Raw genomic sequence first — 19843 nt, forward strand, 5'->3', positions numbered from 1 at the left:
TAAGCAAGTTAGTGGGACCAGGTCTAGCCAAGTTCGAGCGCTTGCCAACACTGTTTTGGCCATATCACATACCGGCCGATATTTAACTCCTATTTTTGTAAGGTCACACTGAAGGTTGCAATTTTTTGTCAATCACTTTCTCAGACAAAAAAATTTCATTTAAAAACAACACAAAATGGCATCACACGACGAGTTGATTGCACAATTTATAGAAATAACCGGAACGGACGAGAACGTGGCACGTTTCTACCTGACCAGCTGCGACTGGGACATAGAGGTAAGCTTTCTTTCGCCGGCACCGACGAAGACAACAACAATGATGCAGCGCAATTGCAACGACAAGTGATGGATGCCCTTTTTGATTTCAGCAAGCTTTGGGCAATTACTGGAGCACCCAGGCGGACTTGCCGCCGCCGGCACAAACAGTTGGGCATGCCGACAATCCAGCTCCGAAACCCACTTCGAGCACAGCAGCGCCGGCAGCAGCTGGGACGTCATCGGCGAAGTCCGCTCCCAAGAGCACCAGTACCGCCGCTTCAGGTTCTGCTGATGTAGCACCGCCGGGACCAAAGGCCAAGCCAAAGTAAGCGAAAATAGCACTTTGTCTGCTTTATAATATCCCAAATTTCCCTTTAGATTCGCCACACTAAGCGACATGTCCAAGGAGCCGTCGAGCGACGATGAACAGCAAGCCTTCTATGCCGGTGGCTCGGATCGTTCTGGACAACAGGTTCTGGGACCGCCGAAGCGCAAGAATTTCCGCGAGCAGCTGACCGACATGATGCGCTCGGCACAGGAGCAGAATATCGCCGAGGTGGGTCCGTCCACCAGCAGTGCCGGCAGCAGTAGCGCCGGTGGTGGCAACGTCTGGGGCCAAGGCATGCGACTGGGCATGACCGACAATGATCACACCGCTGTGGGAACCAGCAGGCCTCCACAAGGGGGCGAGAACAAGCCTGTGGTGGTGCTGAAGCTCTGGAGCCAGGGCTTCTCTATTGATGGCGGCGAGCTGCGTCACTATGATGATCCCCAGAACAAGGAATTCCTTGAGACTGTCATGCGCGGGTAAGAGTGATTTCTCTTTAAAACATTTTAAGGATTCAGCTTAATTTTCTCTTACTTTTGTAGGGAAATTCCACAGGAGCTGCTGGAGATGGGCCGCATGGTCAATGTGGATGTGGAGGACCATCGCCATGAGGACTTTAAGCGCCAAGCCGCGCCTCTAACCTTCAAGGGATCGGGCCAGAAGCTGGGCAGCCCAGTGGCCAATGTGGTCACCGAATCGCCATCAGTTCCAGCAGCTACATTGTCGCCTGATGATGCCGCCAATCAGGAGGCCAGTGCCCGTGATGCCATCAACTTGAATTCCGAAGCGCCGTCCACCACACTGCAGATTCGGCTGGCGGATGGATCGCGTCTAGCTGCGCAATTTAATATGTCCCACACGGTCTCCGACATCCGTCGCTTCATCCGAACGTAATTTATGAGATTTTCTGGCTGATTCTGGCAACTGATTAATCTTCTATTACGATTTTCAGAGCACGCCCTCAGTACTCAACCAGTAACTTTATCTTGGTGTCCTCGTTCCCCACTCGCGAACTGAGCGACGACAACTCCACCATCGAGAAGGCTGGCCTCAAGAACGCCGCACTCATGCAGCGCCTCAAGTAACCCCTAGGCTAAGTACGCGAAGAGCTCTCCCAATGACTGGATGAGCGGGTCGACTATTATGAATTAATAAAGCAGGATTTGGTACATTCGGGCCGAATCTAGGACTATAAGTGTCTATTATATATTACAAAGCACAAACATGTGTACATTCTCCTCTTCGCTTTACTATGGCAGTCAAGTAATCTCTCAAATTAAGAGCTACATTTACAATCTCAAACTAAAGGCTACAAAATGGTTAGGCTATAATAACTTAGATGAGTAGGTCCACCTCATTGCGCAGTACGTTGATGTGTTCCATAAAGTCCTGCCGCACACCGTTGCGCCAGTCGTGCAGCCCGTCGCTGCCCACATGCTCACAGTCCACGTACCGGTGCACGAATCCGGTGGAGAGTGAGAGCTCCACCTCGGCGGTGCTGGCCAATAGCTGGGCAGGCGGTAGCTCCAGCCGTTTGAGCAGTGTTTTGTATGGGGCCCTTCGCTCCGGATCGTACTGGACATTGTCGGGCAGGAGCTTCTTGCGCTCGTCATAGCACACGGCCATGGTGGCCAGCTCGAAGCTGGTTGTTTCGGTTGAGAAGTGACGCAACTGCTGCTGCAGTGATCCCTTCGCCTGAGCGGAAGTCAGGCGGGCGTTGGGGAAGAACACCTCATTCGGTCGGAGCAGAATTGTGAAGGTGGCGTGGTTCACGTTCCTCAACAGGCAGTCGGTATGGAGCAGCTGACGCACCCTGGCAGCCGTCGCGTTTCCTTGGCGGAAGGGAAAGTTGAATGGCATCGCGTACAGATGGATATTGGTGCGGTCTAACAGACGAATCACCTCGTCGGGCAGGGCATCATAGTTGTAGACTAAAAACTGCTCTATGCCTATGGCCTGGTGAAACAGGAAGAACTGCAGCAGGGCGTTCTCGTTCCGGGCGAACCGGGAGCTCATATTGAAGCCCACCAAATCCACGCAAATTGTGGCAGGCAGGCGAACGGGAGCGCTCGGCGCTGCCATGGAATCAGTCTTCATTTCGGGTTTCAAGTTGCGCAGGCGCAGCTTCACCGGGCTCTTGGTTGTCGTGATGTCCGTAAATGAGACGCCGCCCGGCTGTCCGAAATCCCGGCTCACTTGGCAGAAGAAATGGTAGTTGGTAAAGTTAGAGGACTTGTCGTCCACCACCATACTCTCGATTGAGTCGCGCTGAAAGCGAAACTTCCCCTGCACACTCCGGCCGCTAAGCAGCTCCAAACTGCATCGGAAGTCCACGACAGCTCCTCTTTTCCCGACCACCAGAACATGGGCTTCGCCGCCGGCCACCAGCTCATTCCGCACCCAGTAGGCGGAGTAGGCATGGAAGTTGTCGCCAATCATCTGCCACACGGGCAGGGGACGCCACAGAGACGCCTGCGGAACCTCCTCCTTGGTCCCATTTTCCAGGCGGCGCAGCACAGCGGCATCGTTCCGTCCAAAGAAGTTCACATACTTGAGCACATATTTCAAGCGGTTGTTCTCCGTCTTGTACATCAGCAGGATGCAGACGCTTAGGCAGGAAATCAGGAGCAACACGAGTTGTTGGTACTTGCGCATTTTCTCAGCCGTTAATCCGTTTTAAAATTAAAATTAAAATAGTAAATATTGGCTAGGGCCAAAACAGCTGTTCGATTTATATCGATATATTAGCGAATATTTTATCCATCCCTAGCTTTTAGACCAAAATATTTTTAATTTATCATATATCGATAAGATATATCGATACATTAATGTATTTTTCCCATCCCTAATGATGGGCAAAACATGAGTTTGGATGCCGAAAATTGTGATGATTTTATACAAAACAAACTTTTCCGCACCCGGGGGAAATGTGGTAAGCTAGGCCAGCCGTAAATATGCCCAAAAATTTCAGTAAAACTCATTCTACACCGTCCACAGCTATTTATGCCCGCCAATCTGATGTTTTCGTCGCGGTGAAGCAGAAGCCAACGCTCCGAGCCACTGCACCCACTCTGTCCATGGCGGAGAGCGGGGTGATTAATGTGCGGCACGACATTTGGTTCCACATAGCCATGCACATCGATCCGGAGGATGTGCAGGCGTTCGCTCTGATATGCAGGGAGACTGCACGGTTGGTGGCCTCGCGAGCCTTCTGGCGGAATATGTACCGGCGCCACTGCACCGGCGTCACCTCGGGTTGGAACCTGGAGCTGCCCGCCCAGCTGCAGCTTGAGCAGATACGCAACTGTGATACACGAGCCTTGAGATCGCTGGTCATCGAGGCACTCTTTCACTGCCACCGACCTCTAAAGGTCCGCGTGGAGCTGGGCTACCACCTGGACTGGCTGCTGGAGCGCGTCTTCGTGTCCTGCTGGCAGAAGCAGTACCAGTGTCTGTGGATAATGTGCTACAAGTTCTGGAACCGCCAGCCGTATGTGCAAATGCGTGAAGAATCGGAGGAGGAGGAGGAACACTGCCAAGTAGTCAACGATTGGGAGGCTCTGGTCGAAGACGATGCGGGGGACCAATTGGCTCCTGCTCAGGGAAATACCAATGAGGGAGTCGTTCTGTTGATTGTCCTGTGCCGCCAGTTTGTGCCCACGCCCTCGCAGCTTTCGTATGGCCAGCAGGGAGCCCGTTATCGTCTGCGTGCCACCCGGGAACTCCTCTGCACGGACATGTGGGCCAAGAATCTAGAGCTGGACTTTGCCGAGGACAGAAGTCAAAGTGTGTCCGTGACCGTGAAGTATCCTCGCATCTCAAAGTACAAAGTATTGCCCTGGTGGCATCCAGATTTCCAGAGATTCGTGAAATAGACTCATCCATCCCGTACCTGAAGCCTCGCCTTATCTGCCCTTACTGCTGCAGGTCATCACCACTGAGTTTGTTATCTGCTCGCGAACACTATTTATGTACTTGTTCTGTCGTTATCTCGAGAGCTACTTTCTGTACCAAGAAACAAGTGTATCGACAGCTTCTCATGTTTTGTTCATTTTTTTTATTCAGATGCACACAGAAGAGCGTTTACTTGTGGAGTGGAAAATCACGTTTGGTGCATCCTTGTCGTTGTAAAAAAGCGATTATGTTTTTAGGGACTACAACTGGAAGATAATTGTCATAATATATATACACAACACACACTTTTATCTTAATCCTAACGCTGAGTGCCACGATTACAAAACACAAAGACATTCTGCAGAGAGGTGGTCATGGTATCGGTGTTCGTATCTTTTTCTACAATTAGCGGAAGTTTTGTCGGGGATTATCCATTCGACCACACTATACCTTACCGAGCAGGTCGTGTCCATAAGGCTTCTTGCGGTATCCCTTGAAGACAAACAGCTTGAAGGCCAGCACCATCATCACGATGCAAAAGGCGTACAGCAGCATGCCCATTCGCATGTCCATGTCGGTGAAGACGCTGGATATTTGACGCTTCTGCCGCATCTTATCCGCTGACGGATGCAGCAGCTCCGCCCGCTGGACGCCGTAGCGGCTGATAAACTGCGGATTGTGTATATTCCTGAGGAAGCCCAGAACGGCGTCCTTGTTCCAATCGATCTCCAGGTTCTCCGACTTGGTATCTGGCGATCTACGGCACTCTGGACAGCTGTTTGGACTGGGGAACTGCAGTTTGGGGAACTCAGGATCCTCGGTATCGTCACCAGCCAGCCGCTGGTTCACCTCATTGTGTGCAGCCCACAGCCAGAGAACCGCCTCCTCCTTGTTCGGCACGCTCCAGATTTTGCGTCGCGATGCCATTGCCTGCGGAGGGTAAACAACAAATATCAAAAATTACTCAATAAGTGAACGTCATCGGAAAGACAATAAAAAGTGTTGGTACAGGTGGCGGCCTAAAAAACACAGGTGTAATTTTTATTTACAGTGATAACTCGCACAGTATTCCCAGAGGCTTGTATGAATACATCTTTGAGGTGCTTTCTAAGCCTTAAAATGCTTCAGGCTGTTTCTAAAGTTGCTAATAGTAGAGACTATATAGATAAGAAAAGGTGTTCTTAATGGATTCCACCAAAAAAAAACAGTTATATATTATCAGCATTGACTGCTCTTGCTTACTGTAGTATCTTACTGGCACTCAATGATTTGCATTGTATCTAATCTGTGTGGGATTCGTTGCTGAAAGGTTTCTGGCTATAACTTGTATGATTTTATATACGTGGAAGTTTACATACATCGAATCGAATGGCATTGAACACGCTTCCCTTTTTCTATATTACAAACACTTCAGCAAATACAATAGCAGGTAAATTAAGGTGTTGGAGAAAGTTGCAGCATGAGTCACAACCTCTTCCCTCTATATAATCAAAACTGCGACTGTAGAACTAGTAAACACCAGTCACCTAGATTACTTAGTGCTCTTATACAATCCTAGTACGTGTGGCTAAATCAATAACACAGGTGGCTAGCCAACTAAGCAACTAACAGCTATGACAGTGTGCTGATCCAAAGAGTGAGTTATTTAATTAACGCAGCACTTAAATATATACAAGTGTAGCGGCTTTTGTAGGCCAATATTATACCTGAAGTCAATTGGTTTTTGTATCGAATTAAGCTGATGGAAAAATCCCGGCAGAGCCCAGTCAGCGTTTAAATCTTTCGTTTGGTAATCAACTCTCATCCCCCGCCTAGTCAGCACTATGGTGGTCATTAACACGTAGATCATACAGAAGCCTGACTCACCTGAAAGTGCTCGGCGCATTCGGTGCAGCCGAAGAAGTTCTTGATGTAGCCATGCATGGCCTGCAGGACTTCCAGCGGATCCGACGACTCCTCGTTGGACTCTGCCTGCACTGTCATGAAGTGGAATAGAGTCCACAAAGAGCAGCTGTAGCCACGCAGGCGGGGCTTAGAGCCAGCGCATCCCACAAAGTGTGTAGAGGAGTAGACGGGCGAGAGTTGGGCCTCCAGTCGCTTCAGCTCCTGCTCGAACTGCTCTCCCGAGAGCTGCTCGTTGAACTGCACCACATAGTCCTTGAGGTGGTTGACTAGCTTGTGGCCGTTGGCGCCCAGCGGATTGTAGCGCTGCAGCACGGTCAGGAAGCGCTGGAGGGCAAGCAGCCGCTCACCGCCAATATCGTTCACCTTGGAGGCCTCGTTGTGCAGCACCGTGCGAATAGCCTGCTCGAGATCCGCCTGGTAGACGAAGTGCTTGTTACGCTGCACCTCCTTGATGAGGTCGCTCTGTTCCCCACTCTTTGTGGCGACTGTGGTCCGTGGTTGCACCAGCTTCACCGGCCTGGGTGTGATGTTCTTCTCCCGTAGCACCTTTTCGATCTGCTTGGCGTAGGATTCACTGTTTGCATTTTCCGGCGCATAGGCTTTAATCTCTCCCTTGCGATCGACCAGGCTGAGGGGCAGGTTGATGGGCTCAATCTTGAACTTGGCCGCCACCTTGGCATCGAGGACGCGACGCACTTCCACCGCTGGCCAAGCGAGCAGGAACATGGCCGTTTCTATGCCCACTGTAGAGTTTTCCGGCTCGTGAACCACTGCCACGTACTGCTTGACGCTGCTGAGTCCCTCGAACAGGCTAGACGCCGAGTCATTCTCCGTGACGGTGTGAAAGCTGGGCCAGAGAGTGTTGTTGTGACTGCTGGTCATGTTCTCCGCCGCCAGCATGCCCGCCAGCAGTCCCCGTATTTCGGTCTCATCCTGGGTCAGCAGGCTCTGGCCGTAGTGCCCAGCACTGGGCTGGAAACCGGGTCCGAGATAGCGCAGCGTGGGATAGCCCATCACCTCGTAGTTGCGGCAGACGCCGTTGTTCTCCTCCGCCGCACAATCGATGGCGGCGACAATGAGAACCTCGGACCAGGGCAACAGGTGCTCCGCTATCACCTTGTAGGTGGGTGCGAATCTCCGACAGTGTCCGCAATACGTGTTGTAGAACTCGACGAGCGCCCCTCGGTTCTGGTCCAACACCGTGGCATTGAAGTTGTCAACATTCAGCCGGACCACCTTGTCGTTGTCGTCGTAGAGCCCCAGAGACGGATCCTCGACCTCCGATTGCTGCTTGAGCGTGGCTTCATACCGCGACAGAGGAACTCCCGCGGAACTTGGCCCCAGGAATCCCAGAAGCAGTCCGCCAATTGTAAAAACAATCAGGTGCTGCGCCACCGACATTTTCCCGATTTGCTGGAGACGGTAGCGATTCGTACGGAATGCGAAGTGGAACGCGACTGTGCGATAAGTCTCGGCTTCAGCGCATTTGGAATGTTTTATGGTCAATTGTTTGATTAGTAACAAATTTGCTCTCTTACTCTCACTCGCGGTGTCTAGTGTGGCCAAGCCATAATTTCTTAAATCCTCCAAAATCACCATACCTATTTTTCAGTATATCAGATTCCACTGCAACTTGTTACACTTAAAGCTTTAAAAAGCTCTTAACAACCTTTTGACATATCGATAACGCACTTCTAAATAACAACATCAAATTTATTTATTCGTTATTTTACCAATTAATTAAATTAAACGGCGGCTTTAACATAAACTAAAGTTTTTATTTTAATAGGAAGCAAATTGCTCAATCAAAAATAGTATACAAAAATTGCACACATACATACAGGTTGACATTGTAAACATTGGCCAACAGCTGTGTTTTGTTTACAAGCGTCTTTTACGGGTCTTGGGTGAGACGGGGTGAGGGGGCTGCGCAACGCCCCAACAGCTGATGACCACAAAAACTAGAAAGGTCACCTTGAGAACAGAAGAAGCAGAACGTATTTCAGCTGGTAACGTAAAAGTTCAATTTTTCAGCTAGATTTTTAGGTTCAAAAAGTAAACAATATCATTCCAAATAATAGTGATAAATTTCTAAAAATCGCGACATTTGCATCCCCATATTTACACAAACCAATTTTTGACTGAGATGAGTGATAATGTGAATGAATGCGGCGAGATAAGTGCAAAAATCTATAGATAAAGGAGTGGGAACTTTTATAAATTAGCCAAAATTCTATATATATACAAATGTTCCGAGGCCATCTACCGGCAAACAAGTGCAATTCCTTGACCTACATACAAATGCGCTGAACGTGTGTGAGTGTGTGCTTTTGTGCTTGTTTTGTGCAAAAATTATTTTTATTCCCTGACCTGTTAGTGAAAATTCAATGTTGATAAGGCTCTAGCGGCTAATCGTGAACACCTTTTTGTCTAATATTCACGTAGGCGCCACATGTCGATAATGCATCAGGGAATTTCAACAGAAACATTGCACATTCCCCACACACAGTACCTGAGTCCCCCGTGATCAGACGCCCCTGGTGGCTTTCGTCGTCGCGTTGTGTATGTGTGTCCGTGTGTGTGTGATTGACAATTGAGCGCGATTAAAACGTACATATTTCTGTTTTAATGCTCCATTTGAGATTGCGGCGACCAGAAATTCCTGGCAACCAAAAGACCACGAAGAACCGTATTTAGTAGTCAGTGGCCGTCATGCTGAACGAGGGATTCCATTGGCTCTGGAGGAGCATGCTCCGGATCTTGATGCGCTTTCAGCTCTTTCGCTGGCTCTGGGGCTTTTTCGCGGCGATCGATAACGCAGCAGTAGCAGTTCCTTTGCAAATCGAAAAAGGGGAAGAAGCAGACAACGGATTGCCCGAGAGAAAGAGGAAGCAGGCCCCTCTGGAGCAGGCAAAATCCGGCGGAAGATCAGAGCCAGAATCAGTCGCGATTAGAACCGTTCCAAGTGCAAATGCTAAGGCAATGGGCAATGCAGGCAGTGCCGAGATCGTATCAAATCAAATCATCCGCCGCCGTGAGGTATTATCGCCCCAACTGATCATCATCGGTGTGTTCCCAGTGTTCGTGTTCCGTGTCCCTAGTGTCCATAATCCATAGCTGCATACAGATGTATGTGGGTGTGTGTGTGTGTGTGTCCAGAGTGTGTGAGTGGAGGCCACCATGAATATAAAACATGCAATCCGTGCCGGCGATGCTGCAGTCATAGTGCCGGGTGCTCCTCGCAAACAGCAAAGCAAAAGACTATACTTAGTCACAGTGTTTAGTCCTATTAGACGCTCAGATTAATCAGAAAAAAACCTCTAAGATTCTGCTCGCACTGTGGTGGTGTTTTAACAAGAAGATGCCTTTGTGTGTGCGTTTTTCCGATTGGAAATATTACAACATAAAATGTTTCATAACTCCTCAAAATGGATCTATAAAGATCTCTTTTCTAAACAACTTTAAATTCAAATATAGAGATTAATCTTTAACGGTTTTGTTGGTTCAAATTCTATATATTCCTTCAATATATCAGTGATCAATATCTGGCAAATTTATCCTTTAAAAAGTGTCTCACAAATTACAAGAGATTTCCAACTTCTGTACCTCATACCGGTTGAATCTTGGAACCAACGTTAATCTCATTTTAAAATAGCCTTTTTAAAAGGTTGCTAATTAGTTTAAAGAGATCTCAGAGATAGTGCTGGCTTCGGGATTATAAATAGTTCGACTTACTGTACATTCCATGCATAACAACGCCCATGTTCATGTGTAATCATCGATGTGACGCTTAGCGATTGTGTAACCGATTTCCGGATTTCTTTAGATGAGCACCATGGGCAAGGAGACGGAGTCGCACAGTATACCCATCAGCGAGGGTCAGAACGCCGAGCATGTGCTGTACCGCCTTAAGAGGGGCTCCAAGCTAAGTGTCCATCCGGATGCCTCGCTGCTGGGCCGGAAGATTGTCCTGTACACCAACTACCCCGCCGAGGGACAGAAGTTCGTACGCACCGAGTACCGGGTTTTGGGATGGCAACTGAGCAGTGGCAAACAGATCACATCGGTGATGCATCCAGAGGCCCATGTCGTCGATACGGACATCTACAGTCAGGTGGAATTGAATATGTCGGGAACGTTTCACTTCTACTTCAGGTATTTGGAGAGGTGAGTCATTTCAGGAGGGGTTTATAATCTTTTAACCTTGAATAATTTAAATTTAATATAATATACTGAAAATATATGAAATTGAGAAAGGAATGGAGGAATCCATAAAGATCATAAAGCTTCCAAAAACATTAATTGATTTCAATTCATTGCCAGAATTGTATTAATCAACGTTTAATTTCAGACCAGACACTGGCAGCTCGGGCGCCGATGGGGCTTTGTATGTCCAAGTGGAGCCTACCCTGCATGTGGGTCCACCGGGCGCCCAGAAGACCATTCCCCTGGACTCGGTGCGCTGTCAAACGGTGCTGACAAAGCTCCTGGGACCGCTGAATTCCTGGGAGGCCAAGCTACGCGTGGCCAAGGAGGCTGGTTACAATGTGATCCACTTCACGCCCATCCAGGAGCTGGGCGGCTCCCGTTCCTGCTACTCGCTGCGTGACCAGCTTAGGGTGAGCTCCATCTACGCCAACCAGAAGGGTGGAAAGGTCAGCTTCGAGGAGGTCGAGAAGGTCATCAAGAAGTGTCGTCAGGAATGGGGGGTAAGGATATGCGATATGTATTTAGATACAGAGTCTAATGATACCTTTCCAGGTGGCCTCCATCTGCGACATCGTGCTCAATCATACGGCCAACGAGTCCGAGTGGCTGTTGCAGCATCCGGATGCCACCTACTCATGCGCCACCTGTCCCTATCTGCGCCCTGCCTTTCTGCTTGACGCCGCCTTTGCCCAGTGCGGGCTGGACATATCCGAGGGCAGCCTGGAGCACGTGGGTGTGCCCCAGGTCATCGATCAGGAGTGCCATTTGGAAGCTTTAAAGTACCAGTTGCACACCTCCTATCTGTCCAAGGTCAATATCCACGAGCTGTATCAGTGCGACGTCATGAAGTACGTGAACGAGTTCATGACTCAGGTGCGGACTCGCGAGCCGCCTAAGAACGTGGCCAACGAGTCACGCTTCGATGAGATCCAACTGATACAGGACCCGGAATATCGACGCTTGGCCAGCACCATTAATTTCGAGCGGGCACTGGAGATCTTTAATGCTTTCCATGGCGACTGCTTCGATGAGGAGTCCCGGTTCCGCAAGTGCGCCGAAACCCTTCGCCGTCACCTGGACTCCCTTAACGAACGTGTACGCGCCGAGATCCAGGGCTACCTCACCTATGCCATCGACAACGTCCTGGCCGGCGTGCGCTACGAAAGAGTCCAGGGAGATGGACCCCGAGTAAAGGAGATCTCCGAGAAGCACTCGGTTTTCATGGTCTACTTCACGCACACGGGCACTCTGGGCAAGTCCCTAACCGAGATCGAGGCCGATATGTACGCCAAGGCGGGTGAGTTCTTTATGGCCCACAACGGCTGGGTGATGGGTTCTAGTGATCCGCTCCGAGACTTTGCCGAGGAGCAGCCGGGCCGCGCCAATGTCTACCTCAAGCGAGAGCTCATTTCGTGGGGCGATAGTGTGAAGCTGCGCTTTGGCAGGAAGCCAGAGGATAGTCCCTACCTGTGGAAGCACATGACCGAGTATGTGGAGACCACGGCGCGCATATTCGATGGCGTGCGCCTGGACAACTGCCACTCCACGCCGCTGCATGTGGCCGAGTATCTTCTGGATGCCGCGCGTAAGATCAACCCGGAACTGTATGTGGTGGCGGAGCTGTTCACCAATTCAGATGCCACGGACAATGTGTTTGTCAATCGACTGGGTATCACCTCTCTGATCCGGGAAGCGCTCTCCGCCTGGGACTCGCACGAGCAGGGACGCCTGGTCTACCGTTATGGCGGTGTGCCCGTGGGCGGCTTTTATGCCAACTCGTCGCGTCACGAAGCCCCCAGTGTGGCGCATGCTCTATTTCTAGACCTCACCCACGACAATCCATCGCCGGTGGAGAAGCGTTCCGTTTACGACCTGCTCCCATCGGCTGCCCTGGTCTCCATGGCCTGCTGTGCCACAGGAAGTAATCGTGGCTACGACGAGCTGGTGCCTCATCATGTAAGTGATGCTAACTCAATTCATCTTTCTATAATTTAAAAATTATTCTTATTATCACATCTTTTTTAACAGATCCATGTGGTAGATGAGGAGCGCACTTACCAAGAATGGGGCAAGGGCGTCGATTCAAAGTCTGGGATTATGGGTGCGAAGCGGGCGTTGAATCTACTTCACGGCCAGCTAGCAGAAGAGGGCTTCAGCCAGGTGTATGTGGACCAGATGGACCCCAATGTGGTGGCCGTCACACGTCACTCGCCCACCACTCACCAGTCGGTTATCCTGGTGGCCCACACGGCCTTCGGCTATCCGTATCCGAATGCCGGACCCACCGGGATCCGATCGCTGAGATTTGAGGGCGTGCTGGACGAGATCATTTTGGAGGCCAGTCTGACCACGAAGAGCGACAAGCCCTTCGACCGGCCGGCTCCCTTCGAGAAGGACCCCAACGTGATCAACGGCTTCACCCAGTTTGAATTGCACCTCCAGGAGCACATCCCATTGGGGAAGTCTACGGTCTTCCAGACCCAAGCCTTTGTGGACGGCAACAACACGGAGCTCAAGTTTGTCAATTTACGCCCAGGCACCGTGGTGGCCATTAGGGTCTCCGTGCATCCGGGTCCGCGTGCCAGCTTTGGGAAGTTGCAGAAGCTCACGAACGACCTACGGCTGGGAGCGGGCGAGGAGTGGTCTCAGTTGCAGGCCATCGTCTCGAAGCTGGATCTGGTGGCCCTGAGCGGAGCTCTGTTCAGCTGCGACCAGGAGGAGCGTGATCTGGGCCATGGAGGATCTGCCTACGACATACCCAACTTTGGCCAGATTGTGTACTGCGGCCTTCAGGGCTTCGTCTCTCTGCTGACGGAGATCTCGCCCAAGAATGACCTGGGCCATCCGCTGTGCAACAATCTGCGCGATGGCAACTGGATGATAGGTTTGGTGACCATTCAAAATGAGCTTTAAAGTCGTGTCTCTAACAGATTCCCTCTATAGATTACATTGCTGATCGATTGAACAGCTACGAGGATCTGAAACCACTGTCCGCCTGGCTAAAGACGGCCTTTGAGCCTCTCAAGAATATTCCACGCTATCTGGTGCCCTGCTACTTTGATGCCATCATCAGTGGCGTCTACAATGTGCTCATCAACCAAGTCAACGAATTGATGCCCGAGTAAGTGATTTTAAAGGCCCTTGATCTGCCCAGTTAATGCAATTCCCTATCGTATCCCTTTCAGTTTCATCAAGAACGGACACAGTTTCACCCAGTCGCTGGCCCTGTCCACGCTGCAGTTCCTCTCCGTCTGCAAGTCGGCGAATCTTCCCGGCTTCAGTCCTGCCATCAGTCCACCCAAGCCACCGAAGCAGTGTGTGACCCTGTCCGCCGGCCTTCCGCATTTCTCCACCGGCTACATGCGCTGCTGGGGTCGCGACACCTTTATCGCCCTGCGCGGCTCCATGTTCCTGACCGGCCGCTACAACGAGGCCCGCTACATCATCATTGGCTTTGGCCAGACCCTGCGGCATGGGTTGATTCCCAATCTTCTGGACAGTGGCAGCAAACCGCGTTTCAATTGCCGCGACGCCGTCTGGTGGTGGATGTACTGCATCAAACAGTACGTTGAGGCTGCACCCAAAGGCGCTGAGATCCTGCGGGACAAGGTGTCACGCCTGTTTCCATACGACGATGCCGAGGCCCATGCTCCAGGCGCCTTCGATCAGCTGCTCTTCGACGTAATGCAGGAGGCTCTGCAGGTGCATTTCCAGGGACTACAGTATCGAGAGCGCAACGCCGGCTACGAAATCGATGCCCACATGGTGGATCAGGGCTTTAACAATCACATTGGCGTGCATCCGGAGACTGGGTTCGTGTTTGGCGGCAACAACTTCAACTGCGGCACCTGGATGGACAAGATGGGCTCCTCCCAGAAGGCAGGGAACAAGGGAAGACCGAGTACGCCACGTGATGGATCCGCGGTGGAGCTCATTGGCCTGCAGTATGCCGTGCTTCGGTTCATGCAGGGCCTGGCCGAGAAGGAACAGATCCCGTATACAGGCGTCGAGCGTAAGGGGCCGTCGGGCGAGAAGACCAAGTGGACCTACAAGGAGTGGGCAGATCGCATCAGGGACAACTTCGACCGGCACTTCTACGTGTCGGAGTCGGAGACTGGGTCGCTTGCTAACAAGAAGCAGATTTACAAGGACAGTTACGGAGCCACCCAGAGCTGGACTGACTACCAGCTGCGCTGCAATTTCCCCATTACCTTGACTGTCGCCCCGGAGCTGTGCAATCCCCAGAACGCCTGGCGTGCCCTGGAGCAGGCCAAGAAGTACATACTGGGGCCGCTGGGCATGAAGACGCTGGATCCCGAGGACTGGAACTACAGGGCCAACTATGACAACTCCAACGACTCCACTGATTGCACGGTGGCGCATGGCGCCAACTATCACCAGGGACCGGAGTGGGTCTGGCCCATTGGATTCTATCTGAGAGCGCGCCTAATCTTCGCCAAGAAGTGTGGCCATCTGGATGAAACCATTGCCGAAACGTGGGCCATTCTGCGTAACCATCTGCGGGAGATGCAGACGTCCCACTGGCGAGGCCTGCCCGAGTTGACCAACGACAATGGTTCCTACTGCGGCGACTCGTGTCGCACGCAGGCCTGGAGTGTGGCTGCCATCCTGGAGGTGCTGTACGACCTGCACTCCCTGGGAGCGGACGTGGCCTAAGAATATCCCAGAGGGACGAAAAGGGATCCACCGTTGCATACTCAAAATTTAGACCTGTTAGTTGTTACACCTTGGATACGGATTGGGAATAATCTTCCTAGCCAGCTTTGTCCTTGTCATTTTTGCTAATTCCTAATCTATTACAGTTGCAATTGATTTTAAACTATTCCAAGCTTTATTTAATGAGCGCGTATTGTTTCATTCTGTTGATTCTTCGATTCCGTTCCGTGGGTAACCTTAATATTGCGAAAAACTTTTACTAAAACGAGAGCCAACCTGGTTTAAGAGAAGTAGCTGTCGCGGCACACACGCATGCAGGAGCACTGAGGAGGATCAATGGATCCGCTGTTGAAGCGTGGAGCATCGCGTCCCACATTCTTAAAGGCTGTTGGGATCTCCGGGGATATGGTAGCCTGGCAAATGGGCTTGGTCGGAGGCAAAGGTACTGGCATTGACAATGACTCTGGCTCTGGGGTCAGGACCCTTTCTAGCTTAGGCTGTTCCTGCTCTGCCTTCTCCTTTAGCTTTGGCTGGAAAGCAAGAACTTTCAACTTGAAAAAGAAAAATCTGGCTGCCAGCTACTCACACCGCTCCATATTCTTAGGACGGTCAAGGCTGCCTCGCAGGTCAAATCGCAGGCCTTCTCCAACACATATTGCTGGACAACATTGAGTATGATGGACATTTTGAATGGTGAATTCTGGGCTATGGGTTTACACACGAAATTTGATTTTGCGACTGGCAAACTCAATTACAGGTATTCAAATATCAATATAAATATATATATTTCTATATGCTCTCGCCTAGCCTGCTGCGTCGCTCTTACACACTAAATAAATACGTGTATAGTTTATGTACATAAAGCTTACGTAAGATGCGGAGGTTGGGTTCCGTTGGGACTCGGTTGGTAGACTTCGTTTTCAGTGGTTATCTCAACATCTTCATCCTTGATAGACTTGAGATCGCGTCCAATACTCTCCAGGTTTAAGCTCAAGCCAGCTGCTGCCGCCAAATGGTTATTATTGACTTCATCTAACTTCGGTTCGCGAAGGCAGTTCTCGCCAGCCTCCCGCTTGATCCTCGTCAGCGGCTGCTCAGTCCTCCGGTTAAGCAGCTCTCTCCGAATGGCCTCCACGTTATCCTCGATATTTGGCTTTTTAGCCTCGGGGACTGTGCCATTGACTGCCTCCTTGGCCCCCAGCGTTGCATTCACCATGAGGGCCAGTGGTATGGGCAATCGTTTGATGAGGGACGATGTGTCCACACTTGTGTTTTTCAGGAGCTCACCGGTTTTATATGACAGCGGCTCGAAAACGCCGGCATGGGCTTCCTTTTCTTCGCGCAAATGAGCATTTTCGGTGAGGATATCCATCAGGGAAGCCTTGGGCCTGAGCTCTGCCTTTGCCTCGGCAACGGGTGTCGGCTGTTTTTTGGGCTCCTTTGACTCCTCAGCCTCGGCCTCTTTTTTCAGTTCCTCCTTAGCCGGCACAGCTGGCTGGTTGAGTGGGCTGTTTTTGGCTAGTTCTTCGTTCAGCTCTCCCACGGTCTTGGCCAGCAGTTTCTTTGTCTCCTTCAACTCCTTTTGCGTTTTCAGAAGCTCATCTGCATTGGCTTTGCTCTCCTTTTGCTCCTCGGCGGCCACTTCCTCCTCTTTCTTGATAGCCGCTCCGTCAATTGTATTGCTTGCTGTTCCCATTTTAGGAGTCTCTGTCGGAGCGGCAGCAATGGGCGGTGGGTTCTCCTTGGGCTTAGGAGCTGTGAGGTTTACGTCTACTAGTTTCACTTCCGGTGGCTGTACTTCGTCCTCAACTTTAACAGGTTTCTTCACTTCGCTTCCCGCCTTAGCATTCTCCAAGGGAACGACATGAACCTCATCGATGGGCAGTGGGGGTAAGGGTGACTCCGATGGTTTCTCCTTTGGCTTCTCCATAATCTTCTCGCCCAAGGAATCCACAATAATATTGGGATTCTGGACTTCCAGCTTCTGCAACAAAACGTTCTTATCACTTTCAGCCGGATCCTTGGCCAAATGTTTCGGTAGCATCGCTGGCATTTGGCCTTCCGGATACAGAGGGGTGACCAACTGTACAACATCGAACTCCGGCCCAGAACTCTGCTCATCAATCGCACTCAGGTTGGCGTAGGTACCCAGGATCATAAGCAGAAATCCGCTGACAAATACAAACTGGGCGAGAGTGCGTTCCATGGACTCCTTCTTGATGATCTTGCGGAAGCTGGAGGCGGGGAACATGATGCAAATGGCCACGCCAATGGTTGAGCCAACCAGACCAATGATAAGCTCCACGGAGGGAATGACTAGCGCCACGCATAGCGAAAAGCCCACAATGAAGATAGTGATAAGCCGGAAGCGCTGCTCAGGTATGTAACTGCTGCTTTCCGTGTGTCCCTGTCAATGCAATGGCCATTTATCAGTCACAGAGCACTTAAGGGGATCGTTTGCTTACCTTTCTGTACAGCAGAGAGTAGATACTGGCCCTGCAGGGAAAGATAACCAGAGGAAAGCTGAATGCAATCGACAGCACAAAGCCTATTTTGATGATATCACTGCCGAAAGAGGTCGACAAATTCACCAGAATGTTGCCTGAGAGTACGTAAGAGAATATAACGTTTAGAAAATGCGTAAACAAAGCTGGTCTTTTGTACTCACCTGAAAACGTATGGGTGCAAAAGGCCACATAGCCGAAAAAGCCAACAGATATGTAAACAAACGTACAGATCCAAGTGGCGTTGCGCACAATGCCGTTCAACTTGTCGAGACTCTGGTTGTTAATGCTCTCGAAGACCTCAAACAGCTGCCTGCACGCAGATACAGATTGATAAATATTCACTAAAAAGGGATTTACAGGTTCGGAGTACGCACATTTGACAGGAGAGCGCCATGCTGAAAATGGGCAAGCACTGGAGCACGCCCGCAGGCTCCCAGTAGAGAACCTTCTCTGTCCAATCATTCGCCGCTATGTGGCTTTCTGCCTCCAGCACGATCTTGAGCATCAGGCAGACGTAGAAGCCAATGGAGGCGGTGCACACAGCTGACAGACTGTCCACATTCCGCAGCATGCCCAGCGGCACAATGCAGACCACAGTAACCACCACCATTACCTAGAGATTAAAGATTAGTACAGATTCATGAAGAGAACAAATATCATCTCTCTTACAAGGCTGCGCAGGTGCATATGCTCGGCCACGTTTAGCGCAAACAGCTTAGCTATTATCTGCGGCCCCAGATCCCCCACGACCACGAAGTAGGTGATGCACGTTCCAATCAGATAGCCAATGATGCACAACTCCACCAGCAGCTTGCCGGAAGCGCCGAACGCGTGCAGGCCGAGCAGCTCGAAGCTCTTCCTACGTGTCAGCAGTGAGGTCTTGATCAGGTAGTGGCAGCACACCCTCGTGATGCCATTGCTCAGCACGAGCAGCAGGATGGACAGCAGAATGCCACATTTCTGGAAGCAGAAGGGCATGGCCAGGATCCCAACGCCTATTATGCTATTGGCCAGCGTCATCACATGTCCGGAGTGGGCCAGCATCATCTTGTCGTCGGCAAAAGGGATGTCCGCCTTACTTTCTCTTCGATTGAGAGTGTCTGGCCGCGTAGGCAAAAGGTGAAGAGATAGCTACAGACAATGGGGGCTGGACGAGGGCTGTTCTGATAAGCACTTACCTGCGACTGCTAGCGATACGGTGTGAACTAATGTTCGACTGCGTTTTTGCCACTAATATTAAGGCCGACACCGTAACCGAAGCTGAACCGATGACTTGGACTTGTGCACTTGTGCAAGCAAAACTGTAAACAAAATATTCCGGCGGCGACGGCGGCGGCGGTGGAAGAGGTATTGGCGCTTACATTGAGTGGGCAACCGTTGTTCAGCAAACATTTGTTCCAAATACGTGTGCGGGCGTAGCGTCGGAGAGCTTGCGCATTTTTAAAGAAACTTTTTAAAACAAATTTGTCGTCATCAAAAGACCGTCGGTGTGGCCAGCTTTCGCTGCAGCACAATCCATAAAAAATACTGGTTGCGGATTGTGCCAAATCAGCTGACTTTCCAAATTTAATTTCAACATCGATAAAAACATCGATTAATTTTCTTTTTTATCGGTTTTTTCAAATGTTTGTGAGGGATTTCTTCATTATATATGATATTATTTCCATTGTTAAGACTTACCGCAGTAGAGGTTAATTTTATTCGTCATTGCTTATTTCATTCCTTGGTGATTGCAATTGGGCTTTGCATTCATGGCAGAAGGTCTTCCTGGTTATCCAGATGTATTGCACTGATCAGTAATATTTTTGGAGTCGAAGAACAATCACTATCACTATAGATGTAAACAGCGGGGAGGCCGCGGACAGACTGAGGTCGGTGAGAAGGCAGTGCCTGTATTTATAGTCCCCCCAAGTGAGGAGAACAGAGAAAGTGTGAGCGAGAGAGAAAGAGATATCTCGAGAGATAAGCAGAGATAGAGAGAAAGCGATATCTCTAGAGATTAACAGAGGAAGAGAGAAAGAGAGAGAGGGAGACAGAGAGATAGAGATAGAGATAGTTATTGATG

The 19843-nt window shown here is 50.5% G+C and overlaps 7 protein-coding genes across 12 annotated transcripts; 3 read left to right on the top strand and 4 right to left on the bottom strand.

Moving 5' to 3' along the window:
* Positions 1-58: 58 nt before the first annotated feature.
* Positions 59-1809, top strand: p47 (NSFL1 cofactor p47). Its single transcript, XM_020947667.2, has 5 exons — positions 59-277; positions 369-583; positions 637-1065; positions 1129-1476; positions 1539-1809. Exons 1-5 carry the CDS (start codon positions 176-178, stop codon positions 1669-1671), a joined length of 1227 nt encoding a protein of 408 aa, XP_020803326.1. The 5' UTR covers positions 59-175; the 3' UTR covers positions 1672-1809.
* On the bottom strand, positions 1749-3348 carry LOC110180046 (uncharacterized). Its single transcript, XM_020947666.2, has one exon. The coding sequence runs from the start codon at positions 3239-3241 to the stop codon at positions 1922-1924; it is 1320 nt and encodes a 439-aa protein (XP_020803325.2). The 5' UTR covers positions 3242-3348; the 3' UTR covers positions 1749-1921.
* A 34-nt stretch (positions 3349-3382) lies between these two features.
* fsd (transmembrane protein fates-shifted) lies at positions 3383-4783 on the top strand. The gene is made up of 2 exons (XM_020947668.2): positions 3383-3518; positions 3584-4783. The coding sequence occupies exons 1-2, from the start codon at positions 3449-3451 to the stop codon at positions 4459-4461; spliced, it is 948 nt and encodes a 315-aa protein (XP_020803327.2). The 5' UTR covers positions 3383-3448; the 3' UTR covers positions 4462-4783.
* On the bottom strand, positions 4621-8213 carry Qsox1 (Quiescin sulfhydryl oxidase 1). The gene is made up of 2 exons (XM_020947657.2): positions 6347-8213; positions 4621-5410 (listed from the first exon to the last, which is right to left on the bottom strand). The coding sequence occupies exons 1-2, from the start codon at positions 7982-7984 to the stop codon at positions 4925-4927; spliced, it is 2124 nt and encodes a 707-aa protein (XP_020803316.2). The 5' UTR covers positions 7985-8213; the 3' UTR covers positions 4621-4924.
* LOC110180042 (glycogen debranching enzyme) lies at positions 8089-15437 on the top strand. Of its 5 annotated transcripts, none has more exons than XM_086837882.1 (7): positions 8089-8394; positions 10212-10552; positions 10737-11094; positions 11147-12550; positions 12623-13478; positions 13538-13715; positions 13780-15437. In XM_086837882.1, exons 2-7 carry the CDS (start codon positions 10212-10214, stop codon positions 15269-15271), a joined length of 4629 nt encoding a protein of 1542 aa, XP_086694008.1. In that variant the 5' UTR covers positions 8089-8394; the 3' UTR covers positions 15272-15437. The 5 variants fall into 5 exon arrangements, with proteins under 5 accessions (XP_086694008.1, XP_086694009.1, XP_086694005.1 ...); XM_086837883.1 differs by having other exon boundaries at positions 8378-8440; XM_086837879.1 differs by lacking the exon at positions 8089-8394 and adding an exon at positions 8741-9424.
* LOC110180049 (uncharacterized) lies at positions 15424-16473 on the bottom strand. The gene is made up of 2 exons (XM_020947670.2): positions 15858-16473; positions 15424-15801 (listed from the first exon to the last, which is right to left on the bottom strand). Exons 1-2 carry the CDS (start codon positions 15954-15956, stop codon positions 15553-15555), a joined length of 348 nt encoding a protein of 115 aa, XP_020803329.2. The 5' UTR covers positions 15957-16473; the 3' UTR covers positions 15424-15552.
* Positions 16038-19318, bottom strand: LOC110180043 (uncharacterized). 2 transcript variants are annotated; one of them, XM_020947655.2, is made up of 6 exons: positions 18957-19318; positions 18448-18878; positions 18153-18391; positions 17940-18088; positions 17737-17873; positions 16038-17678 (listed from the first exon to the last, which is right to left on the bottom strand). In XM_020947655.2, the coding sequence occupies exons 2-6, from the start codon at positions 18823-18825 to the stop codon at positions 16137-16139; spliced, it is 2445 nt and encodes an 814-aa protein (XP_020803314.2). In that variant the 5' UTR covers positions 18826-18878; positions 18957-19318; the 3' UTR covers positions 16038-16136. The 2 variants fall into 2 exon arrangements, with proteins under 2 accessions (XP_020803314.2, XP_020803315.2); XM_020947656.2 differs by having other exon boundaries at positions 18448-18909; positions 18957-19307.
* Positions 19319-19843: the final 525 nt, after the last annotated feature.

The sequence above is a fragment of the Drosophila serrata genome, unplaced genomic scaffold (assembly GCF_035046125.1).
Source record: "Drosophila serrata isolate PLE 108 unplaced genomic scaffold, ASM3504612v1 contig_334, whole genome shotgun sequence".
NCBI classification, from domain to species: domain Eukaryota; kingdom Metazoa; phylum Arthropoda; class Insecta; order Diptera; family Drosophilidae; genus Drosophila; species Drosophila serrata.